The sequence below is a fragment of the Coregonus lavaretus genome (assembly GCF_964263955.1).
Source record: "Coregonus lavaretus genome assembly, contig: HAP1_SCAFFOLD_1694, whole genome shotgun sequence".
NCBI lineage: Eukaryota > Metazoa > Chordata > Actinopteri > Salmoniformes > Salmonidae > Coregonus > Coregonus lavaretus.
The window spans coordinates 24,197-43,489 of record NW_028159274.1 but is presented as its reverse complement, the minus strand read 5'-3'; the positions used below and the strand labels follow the sequence as shown (position 1 = coordinate 43,489).

Below are 19,293 nucleotides of genomic sequence, written 5' to 3'. Positions count from 1 at the left end.
TACCCTATTGTGAGATTTTAGAAAGTGCTAGCTAGATAGTGATTAGATTGAACAGAGGAGCAGTCTGCAAGTGATTTTATCTTAAGGAAATCTAATAGAGAGAGAGAGAGAGAGAGAGAGAGAGCGAGAGAGGCAGCACATAACCGCCATACGAACCACACGTCTAAATAATAATTTTTTTAAAACAGTCTTCAGCTCACACCAAAAAACAACTCTGTAGGAAAATATAGTACAAAACTCTGACCTTTTGTACAAATCAACAAAAAACAACATTAGAACTGTAAAGAAAACAGGCATTGAGAACAGCGTCACGAAGTGGCTAATGTGATCAAAGTAAAGTTTCAATAGTGTTATTATTTTAATGTTTATTTATTTATCCTTTTTATTAACAAAAAATAAGCATTTTGAGATCTTTGAGTTAAGCCAGTTTCAGGACACGGGAAAAAAAATAAAATAGGAAGAGATCTGAAAGCTCTGGTTTTGGTTCATTAGGGACTGTACAGAAGGATACTAATATGTCTCACACACACACACACACACACACAGAGAGAGAGATACAAACACACAGCGAGACATGCACGCGCGCACACACACACACACACACACACAACAGTCTATGTACATTACCAGGCTGATCTGGACATACTTCAATCAATGGATTCACTCATGATATCATAGGCCCTTAGACAATAACAGGAAATATAAGAGATGCACAGTTTGCAAATATTATAGGGGCAACTTCAAGATGGAAAAGCAGATGTTCAATTTCCTATCAGTTTCAAATAAAATGGCATTGTTTGCAATGGCTAACATTTTGATCAATATAAAATCAATTAGTCACTGACTGGTTTCAGTGTCACTGAAAGTATAAGATATTGTTGACTTTGTGTTTATCAAAATGTATTTTGGCTAGGATTATATTTCAAGATGTTATATCAACAAAATCGGAGCCGTTGCTTTAGCGAGAGATAATATTCTTTACACGTGCATACAATCAATAAATCTCAAACACTGCCTACATGGCATGATCACTTCTTATCAACAAATATCAGTCTTCCTATCGGGAAACATTAATGAACATTTTTTAATATGTACTTATTTTACTTATTAATCTGGTAGATATTAAAGGGAGATAAAATGCCAGCCCAGAATCCCCCCCCCCCCCCCCCCCCCATATGATCATGTGACATCAGGTTACTGTCCTTCCTGACTGGATGATTGCTGTCAATCACTCTGAAGGAAATGTGCAAAGACCAACAGAAAGATCAACACCATAACACCACATAACCCACTCCCCACCCCACAAAGTCAACGTTAGTGTCTTTGCTCCTTAATCTAGTCCTGTGTGTGTGTGTGTGTGTTTCTTTACACCAAAAGTGAGTATACGGGAGTTCACAGCCCCATCCCAACACTACCCCTACCCACAGCCCCATCCCAACACTACCCCTACCCACAGCCCCATCCCAACACTACCACAGCCCCATCCCAACAGCCCAATCCCAACACTACCACAGCCCCATCCCAACACTACTCCTATACCCTTTCCATTGATTGTTGTTGTGCTTGCAGATGTTGAACCACTTTCCTAAGAATAGGGGCAAGGGATCCATTTGGGATTGGGCCAACGAGAGCAAGAAAACCCTATCTTGATCCACCCCTGGTTTTGACTCAGTCCTGGTATTATAATATAGGGTTGATTTCCACTCCTGGTTTTGACTCAGTCCTGGTTTATAATATAGGGTTGAGATCCACCCCTGGTTTTGACTCAGTCCTGGTTTATAATATAGGGTTGAGATCCACCCCTGGTTTTGACTCAGTCCTGGTTTAGAATATAGGGTTGAGATCCACCCCTGGTTTTGACTCAGTCCTGGTTTAGAATATAGGGCTGAGATCCACCCCTGGTTTTGACTCAGTCCTGGTTTATAATATAGGGTTGAGATCCACCCCTGGTTTTGACTCAGTCCTGGTTTATAATATAGGGTTGAGATCCACCCCTGGTTTTGACTCAGTCCTGGTTTATAATATAGGGTTGAGATCCACCCCTGGTTTTGACTCAGTCCTGGTTTATAATATAGGGTTGAGATCCACCCCTGGTTTTGACTCAGTCCTGGTTTATAATATAGGGTTGAGATCCACCCCTGGTTTTGACTCAGTCCTGGTTTATAATATAGGGTTGAGATCCACCCCCTGGTTTTGACTCAGTCCTGGTTTATAATATAGGGTTGAGATCCACCCCCTGGTTTTGACTCAGTCCTGGTTTATAATATAGGGTTGAGATCCACCCCTGGTTTTGACTCAGTCCTGGTTTATAATATAGGGTTGAGATCCACCCCTGGTTTTGACTCAGTCCTGGTTTATAATATAGGGTTGAGATCCACCCCTGGTTTTGACTCAGTCCTGGTTAATAATATAGGGTTATACAGAGCATACTGCTAGAGCTTCTCTCCCTGCCAGCTGCTGCCAGTGAGTTGGTTTTCATTCAGTCCTGGTTTCCGTCGACTAGAGGTCGCTGCCAGTCAGTTCAGGGGCATTGTTTGAGCTGTGCCAGCCTGCGGAGTAGCTGCTGCTGCCTGGCCTTCAGCTGCCGTTTCTCCTGTGCCCGCTGGCGCTCGCTGGAATGCAGCTGTGCCAGGTATTCCGTGGCGTGCGTCAGGATGGCCACCTTGGGCGTCTTGGGGCACTCTGCCAAGCCAGGGATCTTGTCCCGCAGCGCCAGGAAACGAGAGCGCAGGTCGTTGCGCCGTTTACGTTCCAGGAAGTTGTGCGTCTTGCGTTTGTCCGTGTCCTCGCAGTCGGAGGACTGGGGGCTGCAGGTGTGGGAGCAGTGGGAGTAGGAGGAGAGGTGGTGGGAGGAGGAGGATGGGGGAGAGGCCAAGGGGGAGGAGGCAGGGGAGAGTGTGTTGGCGTCAGGTGACTCCGAACCGGCCGTTACTACTGCGACGTGAGGTGGTTTGCTCTCAGAGTTCTGATTGGTTGAGGCGGGGCCCGGGTGTGGCTGGGGGTAAGATGAGTTTGAGATGTTATGAGAAGAGTTTGGGTGCTCGTGTCGGACCCTCTTCCTGGGGGGCTCGGGATGTGTGTGTGTGTTGGTGTGTGTGTCGGGGGAAGGCGCTGCGTAGTTATGCTGCTGTTGGTGGATAGAGATGTGGAAGCGTTTCATACACGGGTCCAGAGGGTCCGCTCGAACCATGATGGTCACCGGCGTCCGCCCGTTCAGCCCGCCGGGCCTGCCGTTGGTCAGCCGCCGGGGCTTGTACTGGTTGCGTTCCACCGTCACCACATCAATCTCCTCATCATCATCCTCATCATCCTCCTCATCATCATCATCATCGTCACTAGATTCATCATCTGGAAGAGCAATAGAGGAGAAGGTTATGTGCATGATGTGTATTCACTTGATCCTTTAGAAATCACTTTTCATTTACCCTTTTATATTCACAATAACACGTTCACAAAAAAACATTTAAAAATAGTATAAAATTAACTTGGGAGGGTTTATTTTTAATTTTTTAAAATCTAGTCCAGGGGAGGGTCATGTAATGTGTAATTGATGAAATATTTCAGTGTTTTAGAATGAGTAGCTTATTAGTCTATATATGGATGTGTGCCTGATGCCGCCCCTCATCTCTGATGCTCTGCTGGGCGCGCAATATCAAGTATAGGCTATGTAGTGTGGTCTCAATCAAATGACCCATAGCCTATATGCTATAGGCTACGAAGTGCATGCTGGGAGAAGCACAGAGCAAAGTTCTATTTCTAGGATAGCTGCAGTGGATATTCCCACCCTGAGCCCCGGCTGCATTACACACTGCAGTGGATATTCCCACCCTGAGCCCCGGCTGCATTACACACTGCAGTGGATATTCCCACCCTGAGCCCCGGCTGCATTACACACTGCAGTGGATATTCCCACCCTGAGCCCCGGCTGCATTACACACTGCAGTGGATATTCCCACCCTGAGCCCCGGCTGCATTACACACTGCTGTGGATATTCCCACCCTGAGCCCCGGCTGCATTACACACTGCAGTGGATATTCCCACCCTGAGCCCCGGCTGCATTACACACTGCAGTGGATATTCCCACCCTGAGCCCCGGCTGCATTACACACTGCAGTGGATATTCCCACCCTGAGCCCCGGCTGCATTACACACTGCAGTGGATATTCCCACCCTGAGCCCCGGCTGCATTACACACTGCAGTGGATATTCCCACCCTGAGCCCCGGCTGCATTACACACTGCAGTGGATATTCCCACCCTGAGCCCCGGCTGCATTACACACTGCAGTGGATATTCCCACCCTGAGCCCCGGCTGCATTACACACTGCAGTGGATATTCCCACCCTGAGCCCCGGCTGCATTACACACTGCAGTGGATATTCCCACCCTGAGCCCCGGCTGCATTACACACTGCAGTGGATATTCCCACCCTGAGCCCCGGCTGCATTACACACTGCAGTGGATATTCCCACCCTGAGCCCCGGCTGCATTACACACTGCAGTGGATATTCCCACCCTGAGCCCCGGCTGCATTACACACTGCAGTGGATATTCCCACCCTGAGCCCCGGCTACATTACACACTGCAGTGGATATTCCCACCCTGAGCCCCGGCTGCATTACACACTGCAGTGGATATTCCCACCCTGAGCCCCGGCTGCATTACACACTGCAGTGGATATTCCCACCCTGAGCCCCGGCTGCATTACACACTGCAGTGGATATTCCCACCCTGAGCCCCGGCTGCATTACACACTGCAGTGGATATTCCCACCCTGAGCCCCGGCTGCATTACACACTGCAGTGGATATTCCCACCCTGAGCCCCGGCTGCATTACACACTGCTGTGGATATTCCCACCCTGAGCCCCGGCTGCATTACACACTGCAGTGGATATTCCCACCCTGAGCCCCGGCTGCATTACACACTGCAGTGGATATTCCCACCCTGAGCCCCGGCTGCATTACACACTGCAGTGGATATTCCCACCCTGAGCCCCGGCTGCATTACACACTGCAGTGGATATTCCCACCCTGAGCCCCGGCTGCATTACACACTGCTGTGGATATTCCCACCCTGAGCCCCGGCTGCATTACACACTGCAGTGGATATTCCCACCCTGAGCCCCGGCTGCATTACACACTGCTGTGGATATTCCCACCCTGAGCCCCGGCTGCATTACACACTGCAGTGGATATTCCCACCCTGAGCCCCGGCTGCATTACACACTGCAGTGGATATTCCCACCCTGAGCCCCGGCTGCATTACACACTGCAGTGGATATTCCCACCCTGAGCCCCGGCTGCATTACACACTGCAGTGGATATTCCCACCCTGAGCCCCGGCTGCATTACACACTGCAGTGGATATTCCCACCCTGAGCCCCGGCTGCATTACACACTGCAGTGGATATTCCCACCCTGAGCCCCGGCTGCATTACACACTGCAGTGGATATTCCCACCCTGAGCCCCGGCTGCATTACACACTGCAGTGGATATTCCCACCCTGAGCCCCGGCTGCATTACACACTGCTGTGGATATTCCCACCCTGAGCCCCGGCCTGCATTACACACTGCAGTGGATATTCCCACCCTGAGCCCCGGCTGCATTACACACTGCAGTGGATATTCCCACCCTGAGCCCCGGCTGCATTACACACTGCAGTGGATATTCCCACCCTGAGCCCCGGCTGCATTACACACTGCAGTGGATATTCCCACCCTGAGCCCCGGCTGCATTACACACTGCAGTGGATATTCCCACCCTGAGCCCCGGCTGCATTACACACTGCAGTGGATATTCCCACCCTGAGCCCCGGCTGCATTACACACTGCAGTGGATATTCCCACCCTGAGCCCCGGCTGCATTACACACTGCAGTGGATATTCCCACCCTGAGCCCCGGCTGCATTACACACTGCAATGGATATTCCCACCCTGAGCCCCGGCTGCATTACACACTGCAATGGATATTCCCACCCTGAGCCCCGGCTGCATTACACACTGCAGTGGATATTCCCACCCTGAGCCCCGGCCTGCATTACACACTGCAGTGGATATTCCCACCCTGAGCCCCGGCTGCATTACACACTGCAGTGGATATTCCCACCCTGAGCCCCGGCCTGCTTTAGCTCTTGCTGATCAAATACACTTTGTGTGCTGCTTAACAAATGGCTGTGCTGTGCTGTCTAACCAATGGCTGTGCTGCTTAACCAATGGCTGTGCTGTGCTGTCTAACCAATGGCTGTGCTGTGTTGTCTAACCAATGGCTGGGCTGTGTTGTCTAACCAATGGCTGTGCTGTGCTGTCTAACCAATGGCTGTGCTGTGCTGTCTAACCAATGGCTGTGCTGTGCTGTCTAACCAATGGCTGTGCTGTGCTGTCTAACCAATGGCTGTGCTGTGCTGTGCTGTCTAACCAATGGCTGTGCTGTCTAACCAATGGCTGTGCTGTGCTGTCTAACCAATGGCTGTGCTGTCTAACCAATGGCTGTGCTGTGCTGTCTAACCAATGGCTGTGCTGTGCTGTCTAACCAATGGCTGTGCTGTCTAACCAATGGCTGTGCTGTGCTGTCTAACCAATGGCTGTGCTGTGCTGTCTAACCAATGGATGTGCTGTGCTGTCTAACCAATGGCTGTGCTGTGCTGTCTAACCAATGGCTGTGCTGTGCTGTCTAACCAATGGCTGTGCTGTGCTGTGCTGTCTAACCAATGGCTGTGCTGTGCTGTGCTGTCTAACCAATGGCTGTGCTGTCTAACCAATGGCTGTGCTGTGCTGTCTAACCAATGGATGTGCTGTGTTGTCTAACCAATGGCTGTGCTGTGCTGTCTAACCAATGGATGTGCTGTGCTGTCTAACCAATGGATGTGCTGTGTTGTCTAACCAATGGCTGTGCTGTGCTGTCTAACCAATGGCTGTGCTGTGTTGGCCTACGGTGGCAAAAAGCACAGGCCTACCCCTTGATAGCTTAAGATTTTGAAGAAAATAAAAAGGGATCTGATAATATATTGTAAAGTGATCTATAACAGCGCTTTGGTCCGCGATGCTTTATGCTAGAAACAAGCTGTAAAATACCAGGGAAAGACGTGGCTCCGATGCATATGGGGATATCATTGTTTTGTTTCTTTGACATTCGGAGGCGGAGCTACAACCTTCTATAGCCGAGGAGACAAAAACATTGACTTTGCTTGGGAAGTAATCTAATTCTGTCACTATCAATTGATTAAGCTATTCACCTTCTGGACAATAGAAGAGTGTTTAAACCCAGACAGCTTTTAGGGAAACACTTGTGACCTTCTCTCGTTGGGTTAAGCCATGGAAGAAGAGTAGCCAGCAGTTAAATCTTTCTGCGTCGGTAGGCCTACTCTGTCTGGGGTGGAAAGGTAAGCCTAACTTTGGAAAGTACCACGCTCGGATTCCTAATGACTTCTCAGATGTAGTTACTGGCAAACAAGACTCACTGATTTGGCATTGGAGAAATATGATAAGATGAACACATAGGCCTATCTCTCTGTCCATTCTTAGCCCGTCATTTCGGTAATTTGTGTGGTATTAATTAAAAAAAGATTCTGCTAACATGTAAAATGACGTAGAAATGCATGAAATGTTTATAAAAAGGCACATTTTTCTTGGACCTGCAAACACGATGACAGATTCATTCAAAGCTTTTACTATAAAGGATATCTTTCTACCCCACGGTCTGAAATCTGTGTCTGAAAGTTTTGCCTACTACTAAAACGACATACTGGGTACTACATACTGGGTACTAATCGTACTACATACTGGGTACTAATCGTACTACATACTGGGTACTACATACTGGGTACTACTCGTACTAGATACTGGGTACTACATACTGGGTACTAATCGTACTACATACTGGGTACTACATACTGGGTACTAATCGTACTACATACTGGGTACTACATACTGGGTACTACTCGTACGAGATACTGGGTACTACATACAGTTAGTTCAAGTCAGAAGTTTCCATACACCTCAGCCAAATACATTTAAACTCAGTTTTTCACAATTCCTGACATTTAATCCTAGTAAAAATTCCCTGTCTTAGGTCAGTTAGGATCACCACTTTATTTTAAGAATGTGAAATGTCAGAATAATAGTAGAGAGAGATTTATTTCAGCTTTTATTTCTTTCATCACATTCCCAGTGGGTCAGAAGTTTACATACACTCAATTAGTATTCGGTAGCATTGCCTTTAAAATAGTTTAACTTGGTTCAAACATTTCGGGTAGCCTTCCACAAGCTTCGCACAATAAGTTGGGTGAATTTTGGCCCATTCCTCCTGACAGAGCTGGTGTAACTGAGTCAGGTTTGTAGGCCTCCTTGCTCGCACACGCTTTTTCAGTTCTGCCCACACATTTTCTATTGGATTGAGGTCAGGGCTTTGTGATGGCCACTCCAATACCTTGACTTTGTTGTCCTTAAGCAATTTTGCCACAACTTTAGAAGTATGCTTGGGGTCATTGTCCATTTTGAAGACCCATTTGCGACCAAGCTTTAACTTCCTGACTGATGTCTTGAGATGTTGCTTCAATATATCCACACAATTTTCCTTCCTCATGATGCCATCTATTTTGTGAATTGCACCAGTCCTTCCTGCAGCAAAGCACCCCCACAGCATGATGCTGCCACCCCCGTGCTTCACGATTGGGATGGTGTTCTTTGGCTTGCAAGCACCCCCTTTTTCCTCCAAACATAACAATGGTCATTATGGCCAAACAGTTCTATTTTTGTTTCATCAGACCAGAGGACATTTCTCCAAAAAGTACGATCTTTGTCCCCATGTGCATTTGCAAACCGTAGTCTGGCTTTTTTATGGTGGTTTTGGAGCAGTGGCTTCTTCCTTGCTGAGCAGCATTTCAGGTTATGTCGATATAGGACTCGCTTTACTGTGGATAGAGATACTTTTGTACCTGTTTCCTCCACAAGGTATCTTCACAAGGTCCTTTGCTGTTGTTCTGGGATTGATTTGCTCTTTTCGCACCAAAGTACGTTCATCTCTAGGAGACAGAACGCGTCTCCTTCCTGAGTGGTATGACGGCTGCGTGGTCCCATGGGGTTTATGCTTGCGTACTATTGTTTGTACAGATGAACGTGGTACCTTCAGACGTTTGAAAATTGCTCCCAAGGATGAACCAGACTTGTGGAGGTCTACAATTCTTTTTCTGAGGTCTTGGCTGATTTATTTTCATTTTCCCATGATGTCAAGCAAAGAGGCACTGAGTTTGAAGGTAGGCCTTGAAATACATCCACAGGTACACCTCCAATTGACTCAAATGATGTCAATTAACCTATCAGAAGCTTCTAAAGCCATGACATCATTTTCTGGAATTTTCCAAGCTGTTTAAAGGCACAGTCAACTTCGTGTATGTAAACGTCTGACCCACTGGAATTGTGATACAGTGAATTATAAGTGAAATAATCTGTCTGTAAACAATTGTTGGAAAAATTACTTGTGTCATGCACAAAGTAGATGTCCTAACCAACTTGCCAAAACTATAGTTTGTTAACAAGAAATTTGTGGAGTGGTTGAAAAACAAGTTTTAATGACTCCAACCTAAGTGTATCTAAACCTCCGACTTCAACTGTACTGGGTACTACATACTGGGTACTAATCGTACTACATACTGGGTACTAATCATACTACATACTGGGTACTAATCATACTACATTCTGGGTACTACATTCTGGGTACTACATACTGGGTAGTAATCGTACTACATACTTCATACTGGGTAGTAATCGTACTACACACTGGGTACTACATACTGGGTAGTAATCGTACTACACACTGGGTACTACATACTGGGTAGTAATCGTACTACATATTGGGTAGTAATCGTACTACATACTGGGTAGTAACCGTACTACATACTGGGTAGTAATCGTACTACACACTAAGTACTACATACTGGGTAGTAATCGTACTACATACTTCATACTACATACTGGGTAGTAATCGTACTACATACTGGGTAGTAATCGTACTACACACTGGGTAGTACATACTGGGTAGTAATTGTACTACATACTGGGTACTAAATCATACTGGGTAGTAATTGTACTACATACTGGGTACTAAATCATACTGGGTAGTAATCGTACTACATACTGGGTAGTAATCGTACTACACACTGGGTACTACATACTGGGTAGTAATTGTACTACATACTGGGTACTAAATCATACTGGGTAGTAATCGTACTACATACTGGGTAGTAATCGTACTACATACTGGGTACTACATACTGGGTAGTAATTGTACTACATACTGGGTACTAAATCATACTGGGTAGTAATTGTACTACATACTGGGTACTAAATCATACTGGGTAGTAATTGTACTACATACTGGGTACTAAATCATACTGGGTAGTAATCGTACTACATACTGGGTAGTAATCGTACTACATACTGGGTACTAAATCATACTGGGTAGTAATTGTACTACATACTGGGTACTAAATCATACTGGGTAGTAATTGTACTACATACTGGGTACTAAATCATACTGGGTAGTAATTGTACTACATACTGGGTACTAAATCATACTGGGTAGTAATTGTACTACATACTGGGTACTAAATCATACTGGGTAGTAATTGTACTACATACTGGGTACTAAATCATACTGGGTAGTAATCGTACTACATACTGGGTAGTAATCGTACTACATACTGGGTACTACATACTGGGTAGTAATTGTACTACATACTGGGTACTAAATCATACTGGGTAGTAATTGTACTACATACTGGGTACTAAATCATACTGGGTAGTAATTGTACTACATACTGGGTACTAAATCATACTGGGTAGTAATTGTACTACATACTGGGTACTAAATCTTACTGGGTAGTAATCGTACTACATGTAGCTCAGTTGGTAGAGCATGGCGTTTGCAACGCCAGGGTTGTGGGTTTGATAAAATAATGTATGTGCTAACTGTAAGTCGCTCTGGATAAGAGCGTCTGCTAAATGACTTAAATGTAAATGTAAATCCTGGGTAGTAATCGTACTACACACTGGGTACTACATACTGGGTAGTAATCGTACTACATACTGGGTACTAAATCATACTGGGTAGTAATCGTACTACACACTGGGTACTACATACTGGGTAGTAATCGTACTACATACTATTTTGAATATACTGTTTAGTAAAATCTAATCAAATCAACCCCCATATACTCATCCATGATGAGAAGGCGTCATCTAATGCGCAATTGTGTCAATTGTGTTCATTTTTGGTACAACGCGTCACCATATCTGATTATCAGCTGTTGTCAAACACACGTGGGTCTCGAAAAACTATTCTCTTCCTCAATAGTGTACAGCGAATTCTACTAGATGAAAAGCCAAAATGAGTATGACATCATGAGCTGAAATCAGTATGACATCATGAGCCAAAATGAGTATGACACACAATCAGTGCACACCTCCATGCTCAGTGGAAAGTCCCGCTCTCAGGTTATTCATTTCAGTCATGTGAGAGAGACAGAGACAGAGAGACAGACAGAGAGACAGAGACCAAGAGAGACAGAGAGAGAGAGATGGGGCTAGTGTTCTCACATTCTGATTCATAACAAGGGACTCAGTCTCAGAGCAAAATCACTGGTTTTATCCCAGTCTCTCCCTCCACAAATCATTCAATTTGCAACAAGACCGGCCATTGAAGCCACGTGCTGTAACCATTTCACTACAGCCATTCACTATACAAGAATATCTTAGCTTTGTGTCAAAATGTGATGTTTAACACTGGGCCTTCATTTAACATCATATGCATCTAATTTCAGCTCCAACTCACTGACTAGACTCCAGGGAGTCAGCGGTAGTAGTACTACTAGCTTCCATCCCAAATGGCACCCTAGTCCCTATATAGTGCACTACTTTTGATCAGGGCCCATAGGGCTGTGGTCTAATGTAGTGCACTATATAGAGAATAAGTGTGCCAATTGGGACGCAAACTGCGTGTAAATTGAAAGACTGTGCCAAAGTAATTCCTTCCCTGTGGATTAGCTGCTCTTGGAGTGGTAATTACCAGGATATGATTTTTTTAAAATGATTTCAAAAATGGGTATTTGCCAAAGAGAGGAGGGGCCTAGCTTGCTCGCACCCAACCCCATTCATACAGTATTGAAATAGATGAGACCACCTTTCTGACTTGAAGATGCACTATGCAGAAATCACTCCGCCATTTTCTGGTTGCTAAAATTGTAATAGTTAGCCTAATTTCAGTTTGTGACAAAACAAGCAGGTATAGTGTAGTGCAGGGCTGCCCAACCCTCTTCCTGGATATCTACCGTCCTGTAGGTTTTCAGTCCAACCCTAATTTAGCGTATCTGATTCAGCTAGTTAAGGTCTTGTTGAGCAGCTAATAAGTAGAATCAGGTGTGTTAAATTAGGGTTGGACTGAAAACCCACAGGACGGTAGATCTCCGGGAAGAGGGTTGGGCAGCCCCGGTGTAGACAATCATTGTACCATTTAAACTGCTGTGAAAGATCTTTTCCACAACCCAAAATATTATATTTTCAGCTGTTCTAAAGCCGGTGCACAAAACCAAACGTTAAAAGACACAAACACTAAAACGTAAGAATGGGACGCATAGAAATAGCGTACATAGAACGGATCTACCGCTTCTTAGACATCCTTTCAATTACAGATCTATAAAACACACATTTATGTGAATTTGGTCGGGTCACCCGAAAAGTTACATATTGCAGCTTTAAAAATATGAATATCAAGCCTCTTATGAAACATTGTCACACACATAGCAAGAGATTTAACAAGATGAATGTCCATTCTTCTTCTGGTCACTGGCCTACTTGTCCATCACTAGTTTAACCAAACCCAACTTCTGACAAGTGGCGCAGTTGCCCCTTGAGTTCAGTGCAGGAAGGAATGCTGAGACTCTGCACTGCAACAGGTCTCCATTGTGACATTCCACACACATTAGATATGGAGACCAGTCACATGCCAACCGGTATATAACTAGCCTACACTGAAGGCCAATGGAAAGGAGGTCTACAAAATGAACAGAATATAGAGGTCATATTTATTACAGGTTATTCAGGTTATCATAGATACTGTACATAAAATATCAAACTAATGTGTTTCTAATGTGTAGTTGGGGATAAGGAATGGTAAGAACATTAAAGGGAACAGTGATATCATAAGTTATAGTAAAGCCCCCTTTTACTGGCTCAAACAGCCGACCAATCAGCCTGTTACCAACCCTTAGTAAACGTTTGGAAAAAATGGTGTTTGACTAGATAAAATGCTATTTTACAGTAAACAAATTGACAGACTTCCAGCACACTTATAGGGAAGGACAATCAACAAGCACAGCACTGACACAAATGACTGATGATTGGCTGAGGGAAATTGATGATAAAAAGATTGTGGGGGCTGTTTTGTAAGACTTCAGTGCGGCTTTTGACATTATCGACCAATGTCTGTTGCTGGAAAAACGTATTACTATATTGTGGATAAAGAGTTACCTGTCTAACAGAACACAGAGGGTGTTCTTTAATGGAAGTCTCTCCAACAAAATCCAGGTAGAATCAGGAATTCCCCAGGGCAGCTGTCTAGGCCCCTTACTTTTTAAAATCTTTACTAACGACATGCCACTGGCCACTTGGCAAGGAATAAGTTAGTCCTAAATATTTCAAAAACTAAAAGCATTGTATTTGGGACAAATAATTCTTGTAATGAATAATGTGGAAATTGAGGAGACTAAATTGCTTGGAGTAACCCTGCATTGTAAACGGACTTGGTCAAAACATATTGATACAACAGTAGCTAAGATGGGGAGAAGTATGTCCATAATTAAGCACTGCTCTGCCTTCTTAACAACACTATCAACAAGGCAGGTCCTACAGGCCCTAGTTTGGTCTCACCTGGACTACTGTTCAGTCGTGTGGTCAGGTGCCACAAAGAGGGACTTAGGAAAATTGCAGTTGGCTCAGAACAGGGCAGCACGGCTGGCCCTTGGATGTACACAGAGAGCTAACATTAATAATATGCATGTGAATCTCTCCTGGCTCAAAGTGGAGGAGAGATTAGACTTCATCACTACTTGTATTTGTGAGAGGTATTGACATGTTGAATGCACCGAGCTGTCTGTTTGAACTACTGGCACACAGCTCGGACACCCATGCATACCCCACAAGACATGCCACCAGAGGTCTCTTTATAGTCCCCAAGTCAAGAACAGACTACGGGAAGCGCACAGTACTACATAGAGCCATGACTACATGGAACTCTATTCCACATCAAGTAACTCATGCCAGCAGTAAAATTAGATTTAAAAAAACAGATAAAAATACACCTTATGGAACAGCGGGGACTGTGACGCAACATACGCACTATACACACAATGTACACATGGATTTTGTGTTATAGATATGTGGTAGTAGAGTAGAGGCCTGAGGGCACACACTTAATATGTTGTGAAATCTGTTATGAATGTATTGTAATGTTTTTAAAATGTATAACTGCCTTAATTTTGCTGGACCGCAGGAAGAGTAGCTGCTGCGGGGATCCATAATAAATACAAATACTAGAGAAGAAGTCAGAGTAGCTCAGGACATTGTTCTTTCTAGCAGCTGGGCTGCGTACAGTACGTTTTTACGCTCTGGAACATTCAATTGAACAGAAAACGTACTGTACTGAACGACCAGCTGAAAAACAGGGAGGGGTTGGGGGTTAGGGAACGCTGTCACCATGGCCACTGCCCTTTAAATACCTCACTCATTGCTTCAAGCCACACCCACCAAATGGGCGCAAACGTACCTCAAAGTCTGTTCAAGAATGTACAAGAACGTTTTGGGGAAACGTGTCGTTCAGTACAAACCGTTCCGCAACTTAGCAAACGTTCAAGCGAACTGAACGCATCTCTGGTCTTTTGGACCATAGCCAATCAACAGAGGCCTCATTTATAAAACTGTGCTACTTACAAAATATACCCCAAAATGAACAGTTCGGCAGTTCACTTTAGACCATGTGTATGCACATCTGCTAGTGGTTTAAATATTGTATTACAAGCTGGCAAGTAAGTATTTTGTGCAAATGGGGGTTAAGATGGAAAACAGATTAACACGAATCCAACCAATCTTGCTTTAAAAAAAAAAATTTAGAATCAAATAATTTGACATAGGAATCTTTATCCTATTTATTTTAATAACCATTTGCAGAATATATTCCTCACAGTTACGTTTTTAATGTCACAAGTAGACCTACAGTGAACTGCCTTTCTTGCTTGTTCTTTCCCAACAACGCAGCAATGAGTACCAGTAGTAGGCTATACAACATTTATAACTAAATAAATAAAAGAGAAATAGAACTGTAACTATTATAAGTACTGTAAAAAATAAAATACAACATTTGGCCTTCCCTACAGAATTCGCGGGCAATCAATCATATTTAGGTTGGGGGAAAAGTGGATGCAAAACATTGTTGAATTAAAATGTTCTGCTGACAGATCCATGACGTTCTGCTGACAGATCCACAACAATATGCCATCGTTTTCTTTTTCAGATAAATATATTAAATATATAAATAAAGCACAAATTAGCATAAATTACTGCTAAAGATTAAAACACAGTAAATAGACCGGTAGTTTATGTAAAATATTTGACAGTATGTCGTAGGCTACAGTATTGCTGTGATAGGAGCACGACATCCTTGACTATTTAATCTCAGAGCCTAGGTCTATACAAAGGCAGGACATATAAACCCAATAATCTATTAATAAACTAAATATTGAACAACAATTCATCTTTTGCCAATCGTTCCACATGATACAGCAAATAAAGGGCGTTATTGTCACCATAAAAAGTGAACGGAGTAGTTTTCCAGGCTGAGTTTTAAAGCTCTTTCACATGCACACAGTTTTACAACAACTGTTATAAATGAGGCGGCAGATGTTTCAAATGGCTGGTTGCTCTCTCAACCATTTGGTGGGTGTGGTTTCAAATGGCTGGTTGCGCTCTCAACCATTTGGTGGGTGTGGTTTCAAATGGCTGGTTGCTCTCTCAGACGTGGGGCATCCAGCCCAGGACCTTCACATCTGGCTTCTTCACCTGCGGAATCGTCTCAGACCAGCCACCCGGACAGCTGATGAAACTGAGGAGTATTTCTGTCCGTAATAAAGCCCTTTTGTGGGGAAAAAACTGATTCTGATTGGCTGGGGTCTGGCTCCCCAGTGGGTTGGCCTGGCTGCCAAGTGGGTGGGCCTATGCCCTCCCAGGCCCACCCATGTCTACGCCCCTGCCCAGTCATGTGAAATCCATAGATTAGGACCTAATGAATTTTTCAATTGTCTAGCAACCCAAATGCTGTGAGTTCGGATCTCATCACAGACAGCTTTAGCATTTTAGCAACTACTTAGTATACGTTTACATTTACATTTTAGTCATTTAGCAGACACTCTTATCCAGAGCGACTTACAGGAGCAATTAGGGTTAAGTGCCTTGCTCAAGGGCACGTCGACAGATTTTTCACCTAGTCAGCTCGGGGATTAGAACCAGCGACCTTTCGGTTACTGGCACAACGCTCTTAACCACTAAGCTACCTGCCGCCCCAGGTTAGCTAACCCTTCCGCTAACCCTTTAACCTAACTCCTAAACTAAACCATAACCCCTAGCCTAGCTAACATTAGCCAGCTAGATAACTTTAGCCACCTAACTAGAATTTGTAACATATCATAATATTTGCAAATTTGTAAGATATTGTAAGTTTTGCACATTTGTAAGATATTGTATGTTTTTCAAATTCGTAACATATAATACAAATTGTCATTCGTAACATATTATACAAAATGGGTGATGGCCATCCACAAATGAATACATATCATATGAAAACGTAACATATCATACTAAAAATGGAGTGTCTCGGATTTATGTACAGAATAATACGAAATGCTCTGAGACCAGGTTGTTGCCACCTATAGCTAACTGGCCAGTAAGGTCACTATAGCAAATTGTCAGCATCCAAATGTAAGGTTTGCGAGGATCCAGACTTATGAATGACAGTAAAAGGACCTTAATGTAGTCAGTTTACGGTCTAATGTTGAACTTATGACTTACCTGATGAGTCTGTGTGGGACTCCGAACCGGAGGACACCGCCTGTTTCTTAAACGGTCCCCCGGTTAGCGGGAAGGTGAGAACAGCAGCCGGGTCCACGCAATCCGTCGCCAAGCTACTGAGAACCGGAACCGGCGCGTCAACGGACATCGTCACACACTGCGCCCTCCCGGTGGTGTTGATGCCAGCTCCCACCTGCTGCAAGGCCGGTTTGTTCGGCCCCGACCCGGGACAGGAGGCGAGTTGCTCCCCGACAACTTTCTCCAGCTGCTTGCCCGCCGAGAAGCTGCTCCACATGCAGTCCTGGATGATAATGGAGCTCAGGTTCCCCAAAGTCTCGTCGGCGGGACTGAGTTTACACGGCACATCCTGGTCGTCCTCTTGACCCAAAAACTGGGACACCCACTCGAGTTTGTCCCCCAGCGAAGGGTAGACCATCCCGACAACGGCGGCCCCCTCCAAAGTCCGGATAGGGGACATGGGCGGGGTCGGTACTAGCTCGAATTTCTTCCATATGTCCTCACTGGGCGCAGTGGATTTAAAGAAATCCTCATCCAGATCGTGGTCGTCGTAGAAGTAATGTTGGTAGCGGTCGTACTCCATCTCCCAGCCTGACTCATAGTGAGGGGCAGTGGTGGAGTTTATGCCCGGCATTTAGAGGTCAGGCCAGGCGTGGGTGCGGGAGCGCACTCTTCAACTGTTCACTTATCTCCGTTATCAATAGCCTACCTGGGGACACAGAGAGAGAGTTAACATACGTTTCCCATGCCAATAAAGCCCTTAAATTGAAATTGAATTGAAATTGAGAGAGAAATTGAATTGAAATCGAGAGAGAGTACTGGGAATCAGCCTAGCACGTTGCACTAGTGATAAACACAATAGTCTGTTATGATAAGACTATTGTGTTTCTGTCCATCTTACAGCTGTCAATACCAAGCGAAAACATTTCCTTCTCAAATGAGGAAATGTAACGTTAGGTTATCACGATTTATCATTAAAAAACACTGTCCTTTTTAGATTTCTTATTGCATAGAACATGTCAAGTGACAAGTCCTTTATGCTTACTTGAAGTGTTGAAAGGCTATTTGGTTCTAGATTCAGTAATTATATTGAAACCAATTACCCCGTGAACAACCTTGCTACTACAATGTTGCAAATGATTGTTAGAAACATTGTTGCCACCATCGCCTTGCAACAGTGTACACAGAACTAAATAACTCAAAGAGTCCCAACATAGTTGCATTACTTAATACAACAGTGCCCCTACACCGGTGAAATAGATCCACAGTTCGTAGGCTAAAAGCTTATCGCATCCCGTCTGTTTCTTTGTGGTTACTAGGCTACAAACATGGCATTTAAATTGTGTGCAAAACAACAGTTCCCAGATGTCTCAATAAAAAGTTTGAAAACGTCTTCAGAGCAACGCTCGCCGTTTTACGGTAGACAACAACACAAAGCATTGAAAAGAAAGAGAGAAAATATATTTCCAATCCCACTGGTAAATCTAGACTAAATAATTAACAACAGGCGTATTTACAACCCAAACTTCCGAAACACTGCGATATAGGCTTTCTTCTAGTAGTGGGCGTTAGTCTAGAAATACAAGCCGTTCAGTCCGGCCAAGGAAAAATACAAATGTTATCTTTTACGTGTTGGTGAAATTGAAGGAGCGTCTTGCGTCTTCTTCATTAATTCCTATAATGAGTAGCCAGACCAACACCGCGACACTGAAGCTTCTTGCAGTAAATTACTGTCGCTAATTCGCTGTTGCTTCCAGTTGAACGCTCACTATTTGACTCCTGCGCACCAAACTGTATTAGAAAGTGACTCGTAGTCTTCTGCCTCCCACAAGCCGCGACTTGGATAGGATAGATTTAGCTCTGGATACAAGTCGACTGCTACACTATATGATGCGAGGAACATAGATTTAGCTCTGGATACAAGTCGACTGCTCCACTATATGATGCGAGGAACGAAAAGCAGAGATTTGCATAAAGGGCGGAGGGGAGTAAGGAGGCCACGCCTACCGTTTAAAGGGACAGAATCATTTTTAAGGAGTGCTTTTCCAAGGACGTCACGATGCCAAATGGGACCCAATTGACAGTGATTTTTATAACCATGACAAGGGCCACATTTCACTTATACAAGGGTAAGGCTTTGCATATACCTGGGATAGTATAAAAG

The 19,293-nt window shown here is 44.5% G+C and overlaps 1 protein-coding gene across 2 annotated transcripts; it reads right to left on the bottom strand.

Annotated features, from left to right (window-relative positions):
• Positions 1–1,492: 1,492 nt before the first annotated feature.
• Positions 1,493–19,041, bottom strand: LOC311123088 (protein L-Myc-1b-like). 2 transcript variants are annotated; one of them, XM_084197363.1, is made up of 3 exons: positions 18,759–19,041; positions 17,112–17,838; positions 1,493–3,348 (listed from the first exon to the last, which is right to left on the bottom strand). In XM_084197363.1, exons 2-3 carry the CDS (start codon positions 17,761–17,763, stop codon positions 2,522–2,524), a joined length of 1,479 nt encoding a protein of 492 aa, XP_084053489.1. In that variant the 5' UTR covers positions 17,764–17,838; positions 18,759–19,041; the 3' UTR covers positions 1,493–2,521. The 2 variants fall into 2 exon arrangements, with proteins under 2 accessions (XP_084053489.1, XP_084053490.1); XM_084197364.1 differs by having other exon boundaries at positions 17,112–17,834.
• Positions 19,042–19,293: the final 252 nt, after the last annotated feature.